General features: G+C 45.5%; 2 protein-coding genes across 6 annotated transcripts; one reads left to right on the top strand and one right to left on the bottom strand.

Annotated features, from left to right (window-relative positions):
- Nucleotides 1–5,069: 5,069 nt before the first annotated feature.
- LOC127780712 (F-box/FBD/LRR-repeat protein At1g78750-like) lies at nucleotides 5,070–8,505 on the bottom strand. Of its 2 annotated transcripts, none has more exons than XM_052307672.1 (5): nucleotides 8,163–8,505; nucleotides 7,271–7,386; nucleotides 6,279–7,151; nucleotides 6,008–6,157; nucleotides 5,070–5,680 (listed from the first exon to the last, which is right to left on the bottom strand). In XM_052307672.1, the coding sequence occupies exons 2-5, from the start codon at nucleotides 7,364–7,366 to the stop codon at nucleotides 5,267–5,269; spliced, it is 1,533 nt and encodes a 510-aa protein (XP_052163632.1). In that variant the 5' UTR covers nucleotides 7,367–7,386; nucleotides 8,163–8,505; the 3' UTR covers nucleotides 5,070–5,266. The 2 variants fall into 2 exon arrangements, with proteins under 2 accessions (XP_052163632.1, XP_052163631.1); XM_052307671.1 differs by having other exon boundaries at nucleotides 6,008–6,160; nucleotides 8,163–8,504.
- A 5,579-nt stretch (nucleotides 8,506–14,084) lies between these two features.
- On the top strand, nucleotides 14,085–20,177 carry LOC127778749 (uncharacterized). Of its 4 annotated transcripts, XR_008018562.1 has the most exons (9): nucleotides 14,085–16,257; nucleotides 16,378–16,510; nucleotides 17,189–17,246; nucleotides 17,358–17,450; nucleotides 17,541–17,616; nucleotides 17,741–17,825; nucleotides 18,121–18,824; nucleotides 19,541–19,812; nucleotides 19,892–20,177. XR_008018562.1 is itself a non-coding variant. In XM_052305367.1 (4 exons), the coding sequence occupies exons 2-3, from the start codon at nucleotides 18,417–18,419 to the stop codon at nucleotides 19,676–19,678; spliced, it is 546 nt and encodes a 181-aa protein (XP_052161327.1). In that variant the 5' UTR covers nucleotides 17,646–17,825; nucleotides 18,121–18,416; the 3' UTR covers nucleotides 19,679–19,812; nucleotides 19,892–20,177. The 4 variants fall into 4 exon arrangements, 1 of the variants encoding a protein (XP_052161327.1); XR_008018561.1 differs by having other exon boundaries at nucleotides 17,358–17,616; XR_008018560.1 differs by having other exon boundaries at nucleotides 17,189–17,270; nucleotides 17,358–17,616.
- Nucleotides 20,178–20,597: the final 420 nt, after the last annotated feature.

Raw genomic sequence — 20,597 nt, 5'->3', positions numbered from 1 at the left:
ATTCCAAACTCTTCGCAAAAGGATGCAAACTCATTGGAAAAATACTCCCCATCTCTATCAGATCTCAACCGTTTGATTTTCCTTTCAAGTTAGTTTTCTACCTCAGCTTTATAGATCTTAAAGTAATGCAATGCTTCATCCTTTGTTTTCAATAGATACACATAACAAAATCTAGTGCAATCATCTATCAGTGTCATGAAATATTTCTTTCCCCCTTTAGTCAACACGCCGTTCATTTCGCACAAATCGGAATGAACAAGTTCTAGAGGTGCCAAATTCCTCGCCTCAGATGCCTTGTGAGGCTTGCGAGGTTGTTTCGATTGAACACAAGTATGGCACTTGGAACCTTTGACCAAAATGAATTTTGGAATTAAACTCATGTTAGCTAGGCGCGTCATACAACCGAAATTCACATGACAGAGTCGCGAATGCCACACATTAGACTCATCATTCTCGCTAATATGGTTCACAACATTATGATTATTACACATGTCATTCAAAGAAAAGCGGAACAAGCCTCCGCTGTCATAACCTTTTCCAACAAAAGTCCCATATTTAGATACGACACATTTATTGGACTCAAACACAAGTCTAAAACCTTCTCTACACAATAGAGAGCCGCTAACAAGATTCTTCTTTATTGAAGGGACATGCTGCATGTTCTTCAGCTGCACGGTCTTTCCCGAAGTAAACTTCAGATCGACCGTACCAACACCATGAATAGCCGCAAGCGACCCGTTTCCCATCAACAAGGAGGAACCTCTCCCGACCTGATAAGAAGAAAACAGAGAAATGTCAGCATATACATGAATATTAGCACCAGTATCCACCCACCAATCAGGTGAGTGAGAAACAGAGAGAACTGTAGGTAATATTTTACCGTACCCCGATGTTCCTCCGCCCTCGCTAATGACCATGTTGGCAGACTTCCTGTCTTTGCGCTCAGGACAGTCCTTGGCCCAATGCCCAGACTTGCCGCACACAAAGCAGTCTCCCTTTGCCTTTCCCTTGCCTTTCTTCTTAAAGTTGGTTGCAGCCTTGGGTTTGACATCAGGCTTGACTTTCTTGTTGTTGTGGGATGCATGAGGGTTCTTCTTCTGTACCATATTGGCACTAGAACCTCCCTCAACCTTTTTGCCCCGGACGTCCTTTGCCCTCGCCTTCTCCTCAACACCCAAAGAGCCAATGAGATCAGAAACACTGAACTCTTATCTCTTGTGCTTTAGAGAAGTGGCAAAGTCCGACCAAGAAGGTGGCAATTTGGCAATAATGCCACCCGCCACAAACTTGTCTGGCAACTCACAGTTGTTGTTCTCAAGTTCCTTAGCCAGCATCTGAATCTTATGAGCTTGTTCTCAAATTCCTTAGCCAGCATCTGAATCTTATGACTACAGAACGGTCATCGACCATCTTGTAGTCATAGAACTGCTCCATGACATACAGCTCACTGCCGGCGTCGGAAACTCCGAACTTGGCCTCAAGTGCATCCCACATGTCCTTCCCGGAAGGCATGTGCATGTACACGTCCACTATGTTGTCAGCGAGTACACTGATCAATGCTCCACGGAACAGGCAATCCGAAGCCTCGAACTTAGCCTCTTCCTCAGGAGAAAGAGGTGGTTCACTTCGTTTGCCCCGTGAAACATAGAAGCATTGCATCGCTGTCAACCACAATAGTGCACGTGCTTTCCATCTCTTATAGTTAGAACCATCAAAAGCATGTGGTTTCAGTGCAGCAGCAAAGCCAACTACCGAAAATGACCTATCAGGTTTTTGGATTGTTGGAAATATGGTCATAAATCGGCATATTTTAATCCAAAATGTTAAGACAATAATCATGGCATAAACAGTGTAGGGTGATCTAGTGACAGTATGTAACATAACCAGTAGCATACTAAAGGCATCATGCGCATTATGAATATCAGGAACAAGAACATAGCAGTAACGTAGTAGTATGCTAGAGGCATCATGAATATCAAGAATAGGAACATAGCAGTAAAGCGCTAACAACGGGAACAGGAACAGGAGAAGGATATACCCCGAGAATGGCCCTCCGCTGGATTGTGAGGCAGAATTGCCTCCATTGGTGTTGTTGTTCGCGGCACCGGCTCCAGCTCCTGGCGCACCACCTCCAGCTCCAGCTCCTGTGGCGCACCACCTCCGCCATCTCCTCCAGCAGCAGCAGCGGCGCCGGCTCCAGGCGCAGACATGGTGGGCGAGGACGAGCAGTCGTGCGGGAAGCACTCCCCAAAAACCTAATCACCCGCCTACCTGGTGCAGATCTCAGGCGAAGGTGTGGTTCCGGAGGCCCTGCTCCTTCCGATCTCTCGTGCGCGCAAGCGATCAGAAGCGAGGAGGCGAGAGCAGCACAGGCGCGGAGGAGGAGGAACTAACACCCGGGAAAGAAGCAAGCGAATCGTACTGATCGGACTCGCGGCCTCCTTATCTATTAGGAGAGAGGCAGTCATGGGAACGTGGGATCGTGGACGCGCCGTTGCGGAGGCAGTCATGGGAACGTGGGTTTGTGGCTGCAAAAGAATAGCGACGTGACGTACGCACGCCAGCCACGCCACGCCCTCGGCCTCGGCCTCGGCCCGGCGCGCGCGCGCGCGTGGCTTTCCGACCCCCACCTCAACCAGTCAATAGGGAGCGTCCAATAACTCCCTATTTAGGTTGAGATATTCCTCGCTTAAATCCTGAGGTGGTATTATTATTCTTAACACTTATTATGGGCCTTTGAGATTTAATAGGATAAATTGGGCCCAACCCAATTATTCTAACAGTTTATTGGTGCGGAAATCCGATCCAAAACACTAACAGACAAGTATACTAGCTGAAAACTGACGGGAAATTGGAGAAAACTTCCCGAGTTGGTTTCAGCCTCACTAGCTGAAACGGACACTGCAAAATTAAATTACGTACTTTTATCGTTTGTTGTTAATAACTAAAATATTTTATACTTTTAACTCGATTATTAAAAAATATTAAAAGTTACTTAGGAATTTTCGTAGTAAAACACGGGGAATCACCTAGTTTTCATAAGGCTACTAGAAGAGAAATCCCTTGACTGGCAAATGAGGAAATTTTTTACTAAAAAAATACATTTTTTTATTTCAAAAATTTATAAACCTAGTCGCCTCACACCCTATGTAAATGGCATTAACGCCCTCCCAAAGAGTGTGAGGCATTTATATTATAAATTTTCGAAATGAAAAATTAGTTTTTAAATATTTTAGTAAAAAAAATGTAAAAATAGAATGCAAATCAGTTCGTGTAATTCTTCTCTCTCACCTCTCCTCTCCCCCAGTGCAAGTATAGCAGCGGCGGCACACCTAAATCTCTCTATATCCCGAGCTTCGGCAGCGGGGTGCAGGGAGGACGACAAGTATGGTCTTGGTGACTTGACGTGAGACCGGCTTCGTGATGAGGTTGATGTTTTGATGAGCGCGGCGAACATTGTCGTTAACCATGGACATTGCCTTTAGGCATTGGCTATCGGATAAGGATGAGAAGGCTGTTGCACATTATCTATAAACTTACGCTTGCAAATTCAGTTAAATCAGTTAGGATAGTTTTCTTTTCATGCATGTTTCGGTGTTTGTTTTTATCTTCTGTTTTCGTGGACGCCTGTAGCGCGTCAATGTAATGTGTACTTTCCCTTCGATAAAAGGAAGAAAAAGAAGAAGAGAAGAAAACGGCACGGCAAGTTTTAAGCACCACCAAAAGTCTGATTCCTACAAACCTTTCAATTTTCTGTTCATCATCCAGGTTTTGTGGAGAGAGAGAGAGAGAGATATCCTGTGATTTTGCCAACAGGGGTGTTCTCCACAAGCACAATGACAGTGCTGACCAACGGGACCTGCTCACCGTGAGAGAGGATCGAGAGGAGGGTGTCCAGCGACGCTGGCAGGGGCAGGGGCAGAGCTACATAGGAGAAGAGGAATGCCAAGAAATCCGGTCAAGAAATTTTCTTAGCTATAGATCATTTAATTTCACTGTATGTGCATTCGCTCAATCCAAACTCAAACACTCGTATTATCCTAAATTTGGTCTAAAGTTGAGTAAAGCAAGCGAGTAGCACCTCACTCTCTCCATTTCGTTATAGCTCCGCCCTTGGACACCGGAGATGAGGCAATGCGGCGTCGCGCGACGGGCCATTCGTGTGGGTGCTCTACAACATGCAGTTCACCATGTTCTGCCTCCTACTCGACCTCGACGACGAGCTCGATCGAGGCGATCACACTCCGCTACAAGCAGATTGGCACGGTGCTCCTACTCGACATGCAGGCCAGGTCACTACAAGTTAGACCACTCACGCTGGCGGCGCCGACCGACCGACCGACCACATCACCACGACGGCGCGCGCCGCCGGCTTCCAACGTACGGCCGCTTCCGCCGCCGACCGATTTCAAGCGCCGGCTCTGCTGCGCCGCCGGCCAGGATTCCAGAGGCTCTCACTTCTCCGGCGCGACCTTCTGCCGGACTCCCCCCGCGCTATGGCTATGCCCGCTCTACCCTCTCGAGGCTCGCTGGTAGCGTGCTGGTGCCTGAGGACTGACGACGCTTGGGTATTCAGAATTTCAGAAGTCTTTGGAGATCTCCGGAGATTGGGGGATTTCTTTTTTAAAAAAACATTTAAAATTTTAAACTTTGGAATAGACTATTCAAAAACATATTTAAAAATCTGAATCTTCCATACCACTTACACGCGCACGGTGAATAATACGACATTGTTGTTTTGTCACACCAGACATGGTAGGGTAGCCAGAAGATTTAGTTTGAAAATAAGTTTTTTTTTTTTAATAATCACCGGAGGGGAAAGGTTCTCCACCTAAATCTTTCATTGCACTTAAGAAAACTGGTCTCGGGATTACAGGGAGCAGGCATTACAGATGGTGAGGTAAAAGAGAATTCGAGAAAATAGCATTCCAAGATTAATTCACTTTTCTATCCGAGCGTTTTAGGCGTTCTGCCCAGAGGCTCATTTCAAAGCTGCTACAAGCAAGGTTGTAGGCTACCAGCTCATGCCGGTGATTCCATAAGCTCCAGAAACATAGCAGATAAAAGGCTTTGAAATGAGCCAAAATGAAATTCACTCATAAAAATATATCTCCAGAAACGTTATTACAGTAGTTTAGCCATAAAGATATCTCCACTTTTACAACATCCTCTCACTTCTCCATTTAATTTGCATAATTGACAATATCAACTAGTTTCTCCCAAGCAAGCTCGACTGTGTTCTTGAAAAGGGTTGCAGATGATCTGATCAGAAATAGTTTACCATAGCTTTCGGCTCTTGAACCCAACGATCCTCCATAATCTCATAAATCTCACGCTTTTTAACATCCTCAAGCAGGATTTCATGAACATCAACAACATTGCGATGGTCTGCTTTGCTGAGATATTCCATGGCAACTCTATATCCATTCAAACAGTAAACCACTTCAGTGCGTAGCATCAGCGCTATAGGAGGACGAGCGACTACTGGCCTTGGGTCTATTTTCATTGCATTCAGAATGGCAGAATTTCTGAGGATATGGCATACAAGCTCCAACTGATCCTTCGCGCCATAAAATCCGGTAATGTAGGCAAACCTGAGATTGGAGTGAGGGCGATTGGGGAGGCTTCGTAGCTCACCATGATCTTCACAATAAGGTTGGTGATCGAAGGGCATCCACATCTAGAAAATAGCATATATAGATATAAATATATCAACAACTCAAACATATTTTACAGAGATATCGTTTTGTTTTTCTTCACTAGCTAAGTAAAAAAACTGTTAGGTGTGCCTTGCTAATTAGGTTGTGATTTTAGCTGAAGAAGAATCAAGCAAATAACTATATACTGGGAAACATCTTTACCCATAGTAGACAGACTGCAATACTGCATCTAATGACGTAGGTAGATAAAAAAAAAAAGGCACTAACACAGTATTAAATTTACATAAAATTAGATAGTTTTCACATGTGAAATTGTGAAATTAATTAATTGTAAGTGACAAACTTACATGCAATTCCAGTGTTTCAAGCAAAGGAGCAGCTTCCAGGAGGCAGGCAAAATCAAACATATCAGCTTTCCTTGTCTGCTCATAAAAAGTCAGCTCCAATCTTAAATGCTTCAGATACATAAATTTTGCAGTCTTCTCCGGCAAAATTGTCTTCTGACAAACATATAACATGAAAAAAGAAAGAAAATTGTGACAATCAGTGTCATAACTTATTCAGGGATGGGTCCACATGCATATTGTGAAAATGGAAAACTGAGTTTGCATCACAAACCTTGAGTTCTGAACAGTTTACTGTCAGAGTTTCAAGACGAGGAAGAGTACTTGGAAGTTTGGTGAAGATATATCGAAGAGCAGAATGAATATCTGATAGCCTCATCCAAATATTTGTCATCAACAAAGGTTCAGGAGGCGCTAAAGGTATCAGTGGGCCTTCATACTCAAGTTTTGTCAAACCAACATTTAACTGTATATCTTGAAGCATTGTACAGCTCTGGACTTCCAAATGCTTAAGCTGGTTTAAAGGGTGAGATGTCTCCAATCTTGTAATCATTCCACAATGAATAATACCAAGATATTCCAAGGAATTGCAGTTTGAGACCAAAGTCTGCATATCTTCATCGTTAACATTAGTGTATTCTAACTTAAGTTTTTGAAGTTTCCGAAAACCATCGAGATTCGGCGGCGGTTTTAGAAAAACAGTGTTAAGTTTCAATGCTTGCAATTGCAAGCTGTTAGCAGCACTGAAAAGCTCAAAAGGGAAATTATATAGTGCCTGTTTAGGACAGTGAGGTTTAAAATCAAGAATAAGCTGTTTCGTCTTTGAAGCAAGAGCAAAGTTTAGCCACCTATCTATATGGTCTGCATGTTCGTTTTCTAAATCAAAGAAGACTGCCATTGTTTGAACTCCTAGACCACTGCGTTGCTTTAAGACGGCATCGACTCTCTCGATGAAAAGTTCTTTATTTAACCTCTGACCATCGGAAGTCCAACACCTTTTGATATGATCATGCACTGAAAACACTGAACAAAATCTGAACACCAAGTTTTCTTGGGAACACCAAATATTTTTCCAGTGGTTTGATAATACACTTGTCCTTGCAGCCTCTTTTAAAGGCAAAAGTGAAATGATACGACTCAATATATCCTGTAATCAGTAATCAGAAAGCAATTATATTACTTATAGATATTCAACAGAAACAAACATACAAAATTGTTCTACAAAGTAATATGCTACATATGATATTCCAGTTTGAGATCCCATACCGTGTGTAAGTCGCTCAAGTGAATCTTTGGTCTTATTCTTTCCACCATTGTACCATTAAGTTCTTGTTTGAAATTCTCACTCTTTCCCTCTGCCATTTGACTATATAAAACTCTATCTGCATGGCAAATATTGAGAAGAACATCAATTTACGCACGTGAATATATTATTAGTCCACTCCAAAAGCCATAACAGTTCAATATTCCATAAATCTAGGCATTATCAAATTGAATGTTATCTGAAACATATCATCCTCGTTGGCTTGATGCTTCAGTAGTTACTATTGTTATATACAAACAAGACAAGGATTTATGTTTTTCTTCAAAATACTTTGAAGGCAGCCCAAATAAATTTACTTATAGAAGCTACTTCCCCCGTTTCACAATATAAGGCTTTCTAGCATTGCCCACATTTATATAGATATTAATGAATCTAGGCATACATATGTGTCTAGATTCATTAACTTCTGTATGAATGTGTACAATGCTAGACAGTCCTACAATATGAAACTGAGGAAGGTTTAAAAGGGGACGGACGGATGCACTGTGTGCCGAGATGCGAATGACACCCTCACCAGAAGCTATTTATTGAAAATCTAACAAAGTAGAGAAGAAGCTTCTCAAGCAGATGTGATATAATTAAACTCAGTTTGGATGTAAGTGGGCCAAATCGAAGCCCATTTTAAGGAGGGTCAAATTATCGAATCTCTCATTTGTGCATTAGGTGGCTTGTTCCAAAGTATTACTAGTAGATTTGCAAGATGTTAATTCTTTTTACCCCATATATGCCAAGGCCCTGCGGATGACCCCGCAAAAAAAAAAAAAAAAAAAAAGGCCGTGCGGATGAAGAAAATGTCGTATTTTGATGAGATTTTGGGAATAAAAGGGGAAAAACCTGAGACGCCGGAAGACGAGATTGTTGGATGCAGGAATCTCGCAAGCAGCAGCCTGAGGCGGTGTAAGATGCAGCCGGCCGTTCGTCGGAGGAGGACGAAGACCTACGACCTTATATATTGTTCGTGTGCTACTCCGAAACAGAGAAGCATATAGTTGGAAAAAAAAAACAAAAGTTAGTCGAAAACTGACAGGAAATTGGAGAAATTTTCCGAGTTGGTCGCAGCCCGCTCGATCGCTCACTGGCTGAAATCGGACACTGCAAATTAAATTAGAGTAGGAAAGAAATACAAATTCGGTTCGGTTTATTCTGTGGAGATTGGGGAAAAGGGAAGAAGGGGGCGGGGGATCGGTGACGTGGATTCCACCACTGATGGTGGCTGGGCCGGCCTTTATACACGGACGGCTGATCACAAAAGGCCCACTACTACCGGCCCGACCCAACTACTCAAACTGACTGGGCTTGATCGATATTTTGTGGACGAATAAGTTCACCGGAGGTCCCTCAATTTAACAGCGAGATTTTTTAAGATCCCTTAACCACAAAACCAGAAATCTCCACCCCTAAACAATACAAAACCGTTCACTAAAGGTCCCTAGGCAGTATATATGGGTGGTTTCGCTGATGTGGCATCCTAGGCAGCAAAAATAATTAAAATTAATATGTGGGGCCCACATGTAAGTGAGACAATGGTGTGGATCCCACATTTCTTTTTTTTTCCCTTTTTCTCTTCTCTTCTCTCCAGGTTCTCTCGAGCAGGCGCGGCGACAGAGGGGGAAAGATGTGGCCAGTGGCAGAGCGGGGACGGCGGTGGCGGGAGAGGGAGAGAGAGGCGGTCGGCGGCGACGGCGGCGGCGGGAGAGGAGAAGAGGTAGCGACCGGCGCGACGGCGAGCTCGGCGGCGGAGATGTTCAAATGCGCCGTGTGCTCGACCTTGGGCCCAGCCGCCGGCGAGCGGCGCGCTCCCCCCGTCGACCCTCTCTCCCTCCCTCGCCTACTCACCGTCTGCCTCCTCTCCTCCTCTCCCTCCGCCGTCGAGCTCACCACTCCTCCGCTACTCCGCCCGCGGCTGTGCTCGCCCTCCGCTGCTCTGCCCGCATCCACGCTCGCCTGCCGCTGCGCTCGTCCTCCACTTCTCTGCCCGTGGCCGCGCTCGCGCTCCACTGCTCGGCCCACCGCGCTCACACCCACCGCCGCTCCGCTGCCGCGCTCGCCCTTCGCGGCACCACCCGCATCCGCGCGAGCTGCTCCGCCTACCATGCTCGTGGAGGAGATCGACCAGCATGATGATGACGCCGGCGGTGAAGAGCTGGAGCATGAAGAGCGTCGCCGCTCCGCCTGCCGCCCACGACCCGCTTCACTCGCCGTCACTCCGCTGCCGCTCTTGCTCGCTGCACAGCCTGCCGCTCTCGCACGTTGCCCCGCCTCCCGCTCCTGCTATCCTAGTCGCCTCTCTTCCCCTCTCATCCGCCGCTCCTTCCCCCCTCCCCTCCCCTACCGGCTCGACTCGCGCGCACCTCTCGCCATGCGGAGGGAGAGGGGTGGAGTCGTCGGCGGCACCATGGGTGGAGTCGATGGCGCGGCCCACTGGATTTGGGGCGGTGAAAAGGAGCGGAGGTGATGGGTGGTGGGGCGGAGTCGGTGGCGCGATGGGGCAGAGTCGAAGGCGGAGTCGTCGTGGCGTGTGGGGCGGAGTTGACAGCGTCGACGACCGGCGCCGCTGTCGTGCCGACGACGAGGACGCGCCGCCCGCCACGCCCGCTGCGCCCCGCCCGACGCACCCGCATCTGCCCACTTGCTCCGCGCCGCTCGCCTGCTGCGCTCGCTTGCCTCCCGCCGCCGGCCTCCCTCACTGAAGAAGAGAAGAGAGAAGAGAGAAAAGAGAAGAGAAGGAGAAGAAAAGATAATGTGCAGCTGACTTGTGGGCCCCATGTACTTTTTAATTTTTTTTTGCTGACTAGGATGTCATGTCAGCGAAACCACCCATATATACTGCCTAGGGACCTTGAGTGAACGGTTTTGTATAGTTTAGGAGTGGAGATTTCTGGTTTTGTGGTTAAGGGACGTTAAAAAATCTCGCTATTAAATTGAGGGACCTCCGGTGAACTTATTCCTTTTGTGGAAGATTCTGATTGATGCAACGGTCGTTACTCTGAATTCACGTTGCTTTCATGCTTTGCCCAATGTTCCGTTTTTCATGAAACCTCTATTTGGCAGTTGGTAGTTAGGCAAGGTAAAGCCTACTAAACACGAGGATTTGTGCGTGATATTTATAACAGATTAACAGTGATATATGTGACATCCTGAGGGGATATGCCATAACAGCCGAGGTAAACCGCTTGAATTGTCATTTTGAAATTAGCACATTTTTCCTTATTCAGTACTGGTTTGTAAATTGCCTCTTCTCCCAAGGAAACTACTTCATGGGTATCGACTGTAGTAGGCCGAGGGCGTGGTATAGGAAAGGAGTGGATCAAAGTTATTTGTACAGAAGGAAGAGGAATAAAGGAAGGTGACAAGAATGCCAAGCATACTCGACGAGTCAACTCTTTAGAAAGCAACAAATCTCCCCAACTATGAAAACCGGATCAAGTTACCCCCTCGAGCGATTTGAACAACAATTTCTTCTACCTGACACGTTGACGGGATCTTTTATCCAATGTGATGTCATAGTCCGAGAAAAAACAACGGGAGGAGCCTGTAAAAGTCCCCATCTTCTTTCTCTATCTCTTCCCTCTTTACTCATTCCCTTTCTCTTAGTCCCTCGCATGCCTGCTGTGACTATGATAGCGTGGTTGTGTTGGGGAGGCACACGCCGCTTCGCCATGCCTGCATTAATGTCCTCTCCCCCACCCCCGCGCACACATCCACCCTGCCAGCGCTCCTCTACCGTGCATGCCACCCCCTGCGCTTGGCGGCGCTCGACCTCCACTTCCTCCTCGCAGCCGTGTCCGATTCTTTGGCCTTCCGCCCAAACCGCTACCTAACGTCCCTGCTCGTCACCCGCTTCGTGAAGTCTTGGCGCCTCCTTGAGGCCATTGTCTCCCACCCCTGCCCCTGCACTGATCGAGAGATTAACCCGGCCAGTGCTAGAGCCTAGATACTCATATTCACCAAATCACTCACAATTTACAGTGCCATGTGGACCAATCAAACGCCGGCCGTCCTATCCCGCATTCCCGCCTCTACTCCTACCCCTAGACTGATCAAATATGTTAACTTGGCTAGTGCTAGAGCCACCGAATCACTCAGAAATTACAGCGCCACGTGGACTAATCAAACGCCGACAGAACGATCGGATTTGGATGAGTAGATTGTGGAAGGAATAAGATTCACCTGCTGTCCCTCAACTTTACGTCGAGTTTGTATGAGATCCCTAATCCCCAATACTAGAAATCTTCTCTATTAAACTATACAAAAATGTGCAATTTGGGTCTTATGGCAGCATGGATCTCTGGTTTCACTGATGTGTCATCCTAGTTACCAAAATAAAAAATAAAAAAATTATGAGACCCACATGTAAGTGAGAAGAAAAAATGTGTGGTCCACATCTCTTATTTCTTCTCTTCTCTTCTTCAGCGAGGAAGGTCGTCCGCCGCAGAAGGGTGAGAGGCGGTCGACGAGCCCAACCGAGCTCCACCGCCTCGAGAGGCTCTGCCACAGCCACCGCTTCAAGCACCTCGCGACGGGAGGAGGGAATGGGCAGGTAGACACCGGCCGGCGGGGCGGCGATGAGCGAGTGCGGCAGAGGGTGGCAACGAGCTTGGTGGGGGCGGAGGTGGCTCCCCCGCCCTCGAAAGCAGCGGCGGCTGAGGGGGCGGGCGCCACCAGTGCAAGGATCCAACCACCCCCGTCCTTGGGAGTGGCAGAAGGCGGAGGTGGAGACGAAGGCAACGCCCAGCAGCCACGCCCCCGTGACCACTAGCGTTAGTAGTAGTAGCCCGTTGCCATCACCACGCCGGCTGCCTCTCCCCTCCCCCATCTCCCGCCAGCTGCCTCGTCCACCCTCCCCGACCGGTCGCATCCAGGAAGAAAAGAGAAGGAACAATAGGTCGTATGACATGTGGGCTCCACATATTTTTTTTACTTTTTTTTGGTTGATTAGGATGCCACGTCAACGAAACTAGAGAGCCATACTATAGGATCCAAATTGCACGGTTTTGTTTAGTTTATGGGGTGAAGATTTTTGGTACTGTGGATTATAAATGTCATACAAACTCAACGAAAAGTTGAGGGATTGCAGGTGAACTTGTTCCATTTGTGGAATGAAGCATATGGAGGTTGAGGCCCAGGAGAGACAGGCCATGCCTGGTGAAGGTCCACTAGGCCCACGAGAGACACACTACGACGCCTTGGAACCCAGGGGGAGGCGTCAGGCGTGTGCCACGACCGTTCCGTACCAGGAGGGTTTTGCTGCAACCATGGCGACCGCCGCCGCAGTCGCCGATCATGCCGCCGCCGCCGCCGCCGCCTACTTTGCCGAAGCCGACGAAGAGGAAGCGACGTTGGCTCCAGTCGAGGAGGTCGAGAGTAGAGAGGAGGAGGTGGTAGGTAGAGCAGTAGAGGAGGAGGATGAAGAGGAGGGGGGAGCGGGAGTGAGCTGATTCCGACGTGGGCTGGAGTGGACTGGCTCGACGCCGCGGATGGTCCCTCCGCCTCCTTCATGGCCGCAGGAGGGGCCGCCGCGGCGAGCTCTCCCGCCCCTTCCAGCCGATCTCGCCTTGCACATCCGCGCCAGCCACGCCCCTGGAGGCTGGAGGTATATATGCAGCTTCCAACTCCTCACCTCGGAGTATTTGTGTTTCCTGCTTTTATTGCCTTGGTTGTAGTACAATTCAATTTCGAACTGGAGTCTGGACCTGCCAATGTGATGATCCACGAGTTTGCATATACACTGTGCGAGTGGCCAGTTGGCGTAATTACGTTTTAATTTTTAACTCTACCATCCTAGAATCCTAGTATTGATCAATTTGATATCGTGTAACTTTGCCCGTTAAAAGAACCATGGTGGTTATAGAACCTGGAATGAAGCACTTGTATGTGTGTGGTATGCAGCATGCTTTGTTTGTCTGTGTGGCAGTATGTTGTGCTATTTCGAGCTGAAATTGTGAACTTTTAAATGTCCAGGGGTGGGAAGGTAGAAGGAATGTGGGGATGTCAAATTCAGCGACGACTGCAACAAGGGACAGTACACAGCAATTGGGAAAACAAGAAACACATAAAAGGCTGACCTTGCTATTTTCTCACTAGGGTTGTATTTATTTCACCCTGTGCTTTAAATTTTATCTGTTCTGCTTCCCTCTTTGTTTCATATAGCAAACTGAAAATTAATCCATCTACGTTCATCCTATTTTGCTCACCAGTTAAGACTTAAGAGGCAGGTGCCTGGTTCAAAAGTTTCGAACCCCTTTTATGTGTACAAGAACTCAGCATGTATCATATAACACTAGGTTTAGCTGTGTATGTATAAGAATATGTACTATATTGTACAAGAAAATCACTGTAATACAGTTGACTACTTTGCTAGGAAATTCCTAAGCTGCATTCTTTTCATGGCCTATTGTGTTCTAAAGGTTGGGAGGCAGTAGTTTTTCTCCCCTCACGTCTACTGCATTTTCTACAATGTTGATAACTAGCATATTATCTTATATTGTCATTTGGGGTGTCTTCTTTCTTATGCCAGCCAAGTAGCAATCAGAAAACCAATCAATCTTCCTTACACTTACGACAATTCACTTGAACTACCAACATCATGAGTGACCTAGGCTGGCCGTCTATGCGTCATTTCTCCTCATCCTTGTCTCTATTTGTTAATTGCTCGCTACCCGTGGTGGGCCTCAAATAGGATTTAAGCACAGATTTCAAACCGTCTACTTTTTCTTATTCTTATGAGAATTAGAGAGAGAGAGAGAGAGAGAGAGAGAGAGAGAGAGAGAGAGAGAGAGAGAGAGAGAGAGAGAGCACTCCACTGAGTAACCTGAGAGAAGATTCATGCAAGTATGCTGTACACTATTTAAAATAGAGGCAACGAACCACCAATCCATTACGATGCCTGCAAAGAAAACCAACGCTTAAGACACTTAATATTTACGAATTTTGTGTGCTTGGGTATCCAAAAGAATGCTCTCTTTGTCTTGCGATTTGGTTACTTTTGAGCTTATGATTCGATGAAATTTTCATTGGTTATACATCTTTCCTTTCCTATCTAGAAAGAATTATGATCTTCTAGAAGAGATAACACATTTTGACTTGACATGATTGATAATAGTTTTGTGAAGTTGATTATTTGAATACTGGATGTGCCTTTTTTTTGTTCACATCCAGGCTATTGATCCAAGAATATGCATGGTTTTGTTCAAGAGATTAAACTGTGGTGTTTTTAATAACACAAATGGGTGCATTTCTACAGCGAAAGAGGTATATCTTAAGTAACACTGCATGTCTTTTGACATGCCTCTCTGCTATTTTCCAATCCCCTTCCATATATTGTTAACGAACATATGATAATATATACATAATATAGAGCTACTTTAGCTGTATACAAAAGATAAGAGAATGTGGCCTAGATTCAAGTTGCATTTTCCTTTTATCCATGCAGGCAAATGTCTATCACACATCAAAGGCAGTTGTTCTGGAGTTAGCAATCAAAGTTTATAAAACATCTCTTCTTGTTTTAAGCAAAGGCAAAGATCTATCTGCATATTCTTTTGTAATTGGTTACTTGTTGTCAGCTACTGCAGATATGTTCTGTATTTTCTAGTACTAGTAAAATTAATTTGTTCTGAAAAAAGCCTGCATCCAACAAGAGGCATCATTTTCTTCTTGCAGGGATAGAGACCGATATGTCCAAGGATATTACAGCTTTAGACATGGTTTGATACAGCTGAACTTTTTTTGGGTTAATCCCCTTAAGATATTTCTTATTGCTTGACCCAAAATACAATACTAGGCTACCTTTATATACTGAGGTGCCTGTAGATAAGGGAAAGACACAAACTATTAACCTGATACTACTAGGACTCTTATAACAAAACTAGGAAACTCTAATAAGGAGCTTATTAGGACTCTCCAACTGCTGTAGCACTTGCCAAATATGACTTATCTCTATTACGACGCCGCTGATATACTATACCATAACGTCCAACCATAACATGGTTACTGCAAGAATAATCCTCAGAAAATGGTGTAGACCTGGGTGACAAATCTTTTACTGTGAATTCTCATGTTGGAATAAGTCTACATAACCCCCCAAATAATCTCAAGTTGACAATCCCCTCAACTTTCAAACTAGACATTCTACCCCTTTACGTTTCCAATACCGTTTACTTAACCCCCTAAGGTGGTTTTGCAGCGCGGTTTTGCCATTGTGACATGTTGCTGGACAATCTTGCTGTGTTGTAATGGGCTGACATGCGGGACCAGCTTGTAAGCGAGAGGAGCGAACCTGAGGGTCTTTTAAAAGGCAGACGAATCGTCTCGTCCCCTTTGCCAAGCTAGTTCTTTCTCTCTCCCTGGTTCGGTTCTCTCTTGCTCCGGTGAACTGGGCGGCGGTGAGGTGATGATCACTATGATATCCGGCTAGTCGCTCATCTTACAAGCCAGTCCCACACGTTACCCGCTCGAACGCAGCAAAAAGATCCAGCTCAGCACGCCACCATGGCAAAACCATCCTACGAAACCACTTGGAAAGGTCAGGGGATAAAATATCTGGTTTGATAGTTTCGGGGGTTAAATAGTCAAACTTGTGATAGTTTGGGGGGCTATGTAGACTTATTCCTTCTCATGTTTGAATCGGCCATACTTTATTTAGAAGATTCTAGCTGCACTGAATCTATTTTTGTGTGATATAGGGGTTCATTTAGAGTCAAGTTAATTTTGTTCTGTTTTGATCTTAGTTTATCTTCCGGTCCATTGAATTCTGATCCACCCTATATATTTCTCTTTCTTCTGGCAAACTTACCAAATGTTTTCAACTGTTCAACAAGAACAAGCAGGTAATAATTTTAATATTTAAATTCCATATGCTCATTGTTACCATTGTTCAGGGTTAGAGCAGCTGGAATCCGATGCACAGTACTGGTGATGGAATTTGTAGGTAATACATCTGCTAACATTTGTCGATTGGATGTTTGTCAGCTTCTCCTGTAAAATGTGGTATATCGTTAACAGCTGTTCAGGAACATTATTACATTTCTTTCGGAATATCTCATTGCAGAGTACTTTCTATGGAGTTATCAGTAATTCAATACACCTTCGTTTGGTTCTCCTTCAGGAAAAGTAGGTGGGCTGCTCGTCGTCTCAAGGATGCTGCTTTATCTAATGGCAAAGTGCATGAAAATTATTTTGAGGTACATGACATAACAAGAAGATAAAGCTATACTTCATATTAGCTATTTGGTCTCTATATTATAGCATCTCTAACCCAGGATAGAAAGCTTGCTCCATTCATGAACACCTTTTTGTATGCAGTGATTGCCTTCAATTGTCTGATATTCAGCACTGATGTTCTATTCTTCACTTCCTGCCATCATGTCTTGTAGAAAAGGATTATTTGTATCCATGCAGATAACAATCATGTATTGATGTGAATGTTATAATGTGAGAACTGAAAACATGGCTGTCTCTGGCCATATTTTCCTAAGTTCCTAACAATCTGAAAGGTTTAAATGAGTAGTGCCATGAATCCTTTTTGGGTTTGAACTTGTTAAATGACCACTTCATTTGGACGCAATATCATGCAGAATTTATGGTGATAATATTCATGTTTGGAAACGACTTTTGCATAATCTTTCCTGATGATTAATTGATTATCAGATATCTTTCATTTGCTCATGCCGTTGAACAGTATTGTATCTTTAGCAGTAAGTATTTCAGAAAAAGTTCAGCAGAATGAGGTTAACCTCTAGAGGAATGGGAACATAAGTACTCATGCAGTATCTATTTATTGTTTTTCTTAAGGGGAACTACTGTTGTGTTTTTCATATGTGTACCATTTTCAATTTACCCATATGCCTACTTCTCTTCAGACAATTATGACAATGCGGACACTCTACCAAAAATGCAAGCTGGTCCATGGTGATCTGAGTGAGTACCGCATTCTATTTTGAGGTAGTTGAACTCTGTTAGTTAATCTTTTTTTACATCATTTTCCAGATAATTGGCTCTGATTCCCGCACTTTATTCTCTGTTATGTAGGGATACTGGTATACTATTGATGTTTCACAGGCTGTCGACCTTTATCATCCTTCAGCTCTGGACTTCTTGAAGGAAGATTGCTGGCATGTTACTGTGGGTAGAAGTTGAATTGATCTTAAGAAGATCAAGGTCACATGGACATTCATAGATTGTGATGTTCAAATGTGTATATACTGTCTGCAGGACTTCTTTAAAAACTTGGTGTTGCTGTCATGACATCAAAATATTGCTGATGAAGATTTTGAATCACCTGGAAAAGGTGTTTCTCCATGCTATTTTTCAGTTCCTTTATAGCTACTGAGTTCTATATGTGACATGATCATGCTGGTTTTTGATGGGCAGAAATATGTCTCATGTGTTCAACAATTTTCTTGTGCTGTCAGGTTCAATAAAAAATTTCGAAATGGAGATGCACATGCAGTTGCAAATGGCGATGATATAACCCCAGCAGTCTTACTCTTGGTGCAGGTAAGAATCAATTAATACCGTCGTTTCATGTCAACGTATGATGCTATTTCTTTGCCTAAGTTAAACTCCTGGTGTTTGATGCTGTGTTTTATCCAAAGACTGAATGTCTGTCGTTTAGTTTTAGTGTTGCTAGATTGACAAATATTTCACTGTTGTTGTTTAGTTTTAGACTCAATCAAGACGATAATGGATAAATTAATATTAACTTGCGTCTATTTTGTTTCTTTTTTATTATTAATGTTCTGATTTACTGATACGTTGTGCTTATCTGTGGGGGTGAATCGGTGACGTGCAGTATTTCTTCTTCTGTAACAAAGACACAAATCAAGTTGCACCTGTCGGTGGATAGGATCCGGATCGGTGGCGTGGCTTAATCTTGCTCGTTGGATCCAAGACGCGGTACCAGGGTGGCCGTTGATTCAGCCACGACAGCGGTCAGGCCTCTCTATAAAATGGACCCAAGTCGCATTCGGGAGGGGAGGGGACTCTAGCCCAAACCGCAACGAGAGCCCGGAGAGGGACAGAAGAGACCTCGCGCCGGCGGCGAAGCCACGCGAAACCCACCCACCCAAGCCTCGCCGACCCCGTAGAATGGCGGTCAGGCTCGTGCACAGCCTCGCCGACATCGAGGCGGCGGCGGAGGAGGCGGAGGCGGCGGGGGCGGGGCCCGTGTACTTCCTCATCGCCAGCGACGCGAGCCTGGCGGAGGCCTCCGCCATCCGGAGGCGTCTCGGCGATGGAGGACCGGGCGGCTACTTCCTCTTCAATCCTAACATGGCGCGTCGCAAGGAGGAGGCTAAGGCCTGCGTGGATGGCCACTTCTGGAAGCTGATGAAGGACTGGGAGGGCGCCATCGATGACCAGATCACCAAAGTGGAGGGAGATTTGAAGGAGGTGGACGGGAAGGTCCTCAGCGGCGCCGCGCTCAACCTACCCTGCACCTCCTTCCAGTGGAGGGAGGCGTTCGACGGGATCTCCACCCGCACCACCGTCCATCCGGTATTCTCCTCCTCCGCGAGTTGGTGTTCCTTTTTTTTTTTCTCTGCGATTCGAGTTGGGTTCGCGGTTCCAGCGTTGCGTGTGAGTCAGTGTGATGCGAGTTGAGTTTCCTGTTCCAGTGTTGTGTGTGATTCGAGTTGAGTTTCGCGTTCCAGTGTTGTGTGTGATTCGAGTTGAGTTTCGCGTTCCAGTGTTGTGTGTGATTCGAATTGAGTTTCGCGTTCCAGTGTTGTGTGATTCGAGTTGAGTTTCGTGTTCCAATATTTTGTTGTGTGTGATTCGGGTTGAGTTCGTGTTCCTGTGCACTGTGCGATGCGAGTTGAGCTGGTGTTCTGTGCGATGCGAGTTGAGTTGGTGTTCCCGTGTTCTGTGCGATACGAGTTAAGAGTTCGTGTTCCAGTGTTCTGTGCGATGCGAGTAGTGTTCGTGGTTTCCGTGGAGTGCGTGTCCGAAGCCTAATTCTTGAAGTTTTTTTTTCTCTGTTTCTCCTCATCAATTTCATCTCTCCTCTTCTGTTCCTCTCCTTAAAAGAATCTTCTGTGCCTCTTTAATTTCTCAAGTTTTTGTGTTTTTGGTGTTCTGTTTCTCTTCCTTGAGAATCTTGTCTCTCCCTAATTTGAAGTTCTTTGTGTTCTGTTTCTCACTAACTTTTGTTTTTGTGTTCGTGTAATCGTGTTGGTGCTTACTTCTCTGTTCTCACTTTGTTTTTTCTTCAGGGGAACGACCCGATTCCTGTGATGAATTACTCTGCGTTCTTGCTCGTCGCGCCACCACTACCCATCATTCGGTTTTCCGCACCCAGAGGCGGAATTGCTGCCTTCTCTAGAAGCTCTGTCATTCGCATCATTTCGTGAGTTGAACAGGGAGATTCTTCAGGTTAGGCTGGACCTTCTGAATTCTATGAAGGGGGAACTGAAAGTTAGAGTCAATAATCTGCTGGAAGAGGCTGTGAATACTCGGTCCCACATTGGTGCAGGACTTTTCAACAGTAAGTTCGAATTCTCAGGTTTCGTTAGGGTTAAATATTAGCTGATCTTGCTGATCTGTTGTATTGTGGTCTATTGCAGATTACTCTTTTGTGGGATAGGAGAAGTAAAGATCATTGGAGGAGCTACAAGTAGAAGGAGCGACAATATCTGTTAGTTTACTCTGGTTTGCGAGTTACAGGAATAGCTGTTGGTTCAATGAGTTGTGTGTTTGGTCTCTGGTTTACGAGTAGGAATAGCTTCCCTGAGTTGTATGCCCATTATAGTGCTTGTTCACTTGGAGTTGCTTGCGTGCCATCAGGGCAAGTATGACGAGAACGATTTTGCTATACATTACTCGGGTGATTTTTTGCCTATTATTTGATGTTTTTTTTGGCCGCTACTATCTCCAGGGACCGAATTTTTTTTATTTTTAAATTTTTTCTTTTAATATTTACAGAAATAATCCATCGGCGCAAAAAATTATAAAAATAGACCCTGCCGCCCTCCACTAGGGCGGCAAGCTGACGTGACAAACGGGAGAGGGACGGGCGGTGACGGCAGACAGGAGAGGGAGGGTTTTTTTGCACGAAAATCCTTGCCGCCCTTTGTTAAGGCGGCAAGGGGTCTCCATGCAAAAAAAGCCAGCCTAGGCCTAGTACTTTTTGGCTGGCACTTTTTGCATCTGAGTCCCTAGTAGGGCGGCAAGGGACCCAGATGAAAAAAAAAGTACGAGCGAAATGCTCTTTAGGACTGCGAAAAATGCATTTAGCCCCTTGCCGCCCTTACAGGGCTAAATGCAATTTTC

This window comes from Oryza glaberrima, chromosome 7 (genome assembly GCF_000147395.1).
Source record: "Oryza glaberrima chromosome 7, OglaRS2, whole genome shotgun sequence".
NCBI lineage: Eukaryota > Viridiplantae > Streptophyta > Magnoliopsida > Poales > Poaceae > Oryza > Oryza glaberrima.
This window is presented reverse-complemented; position numbering and strand designations above follow the sequence as displayed.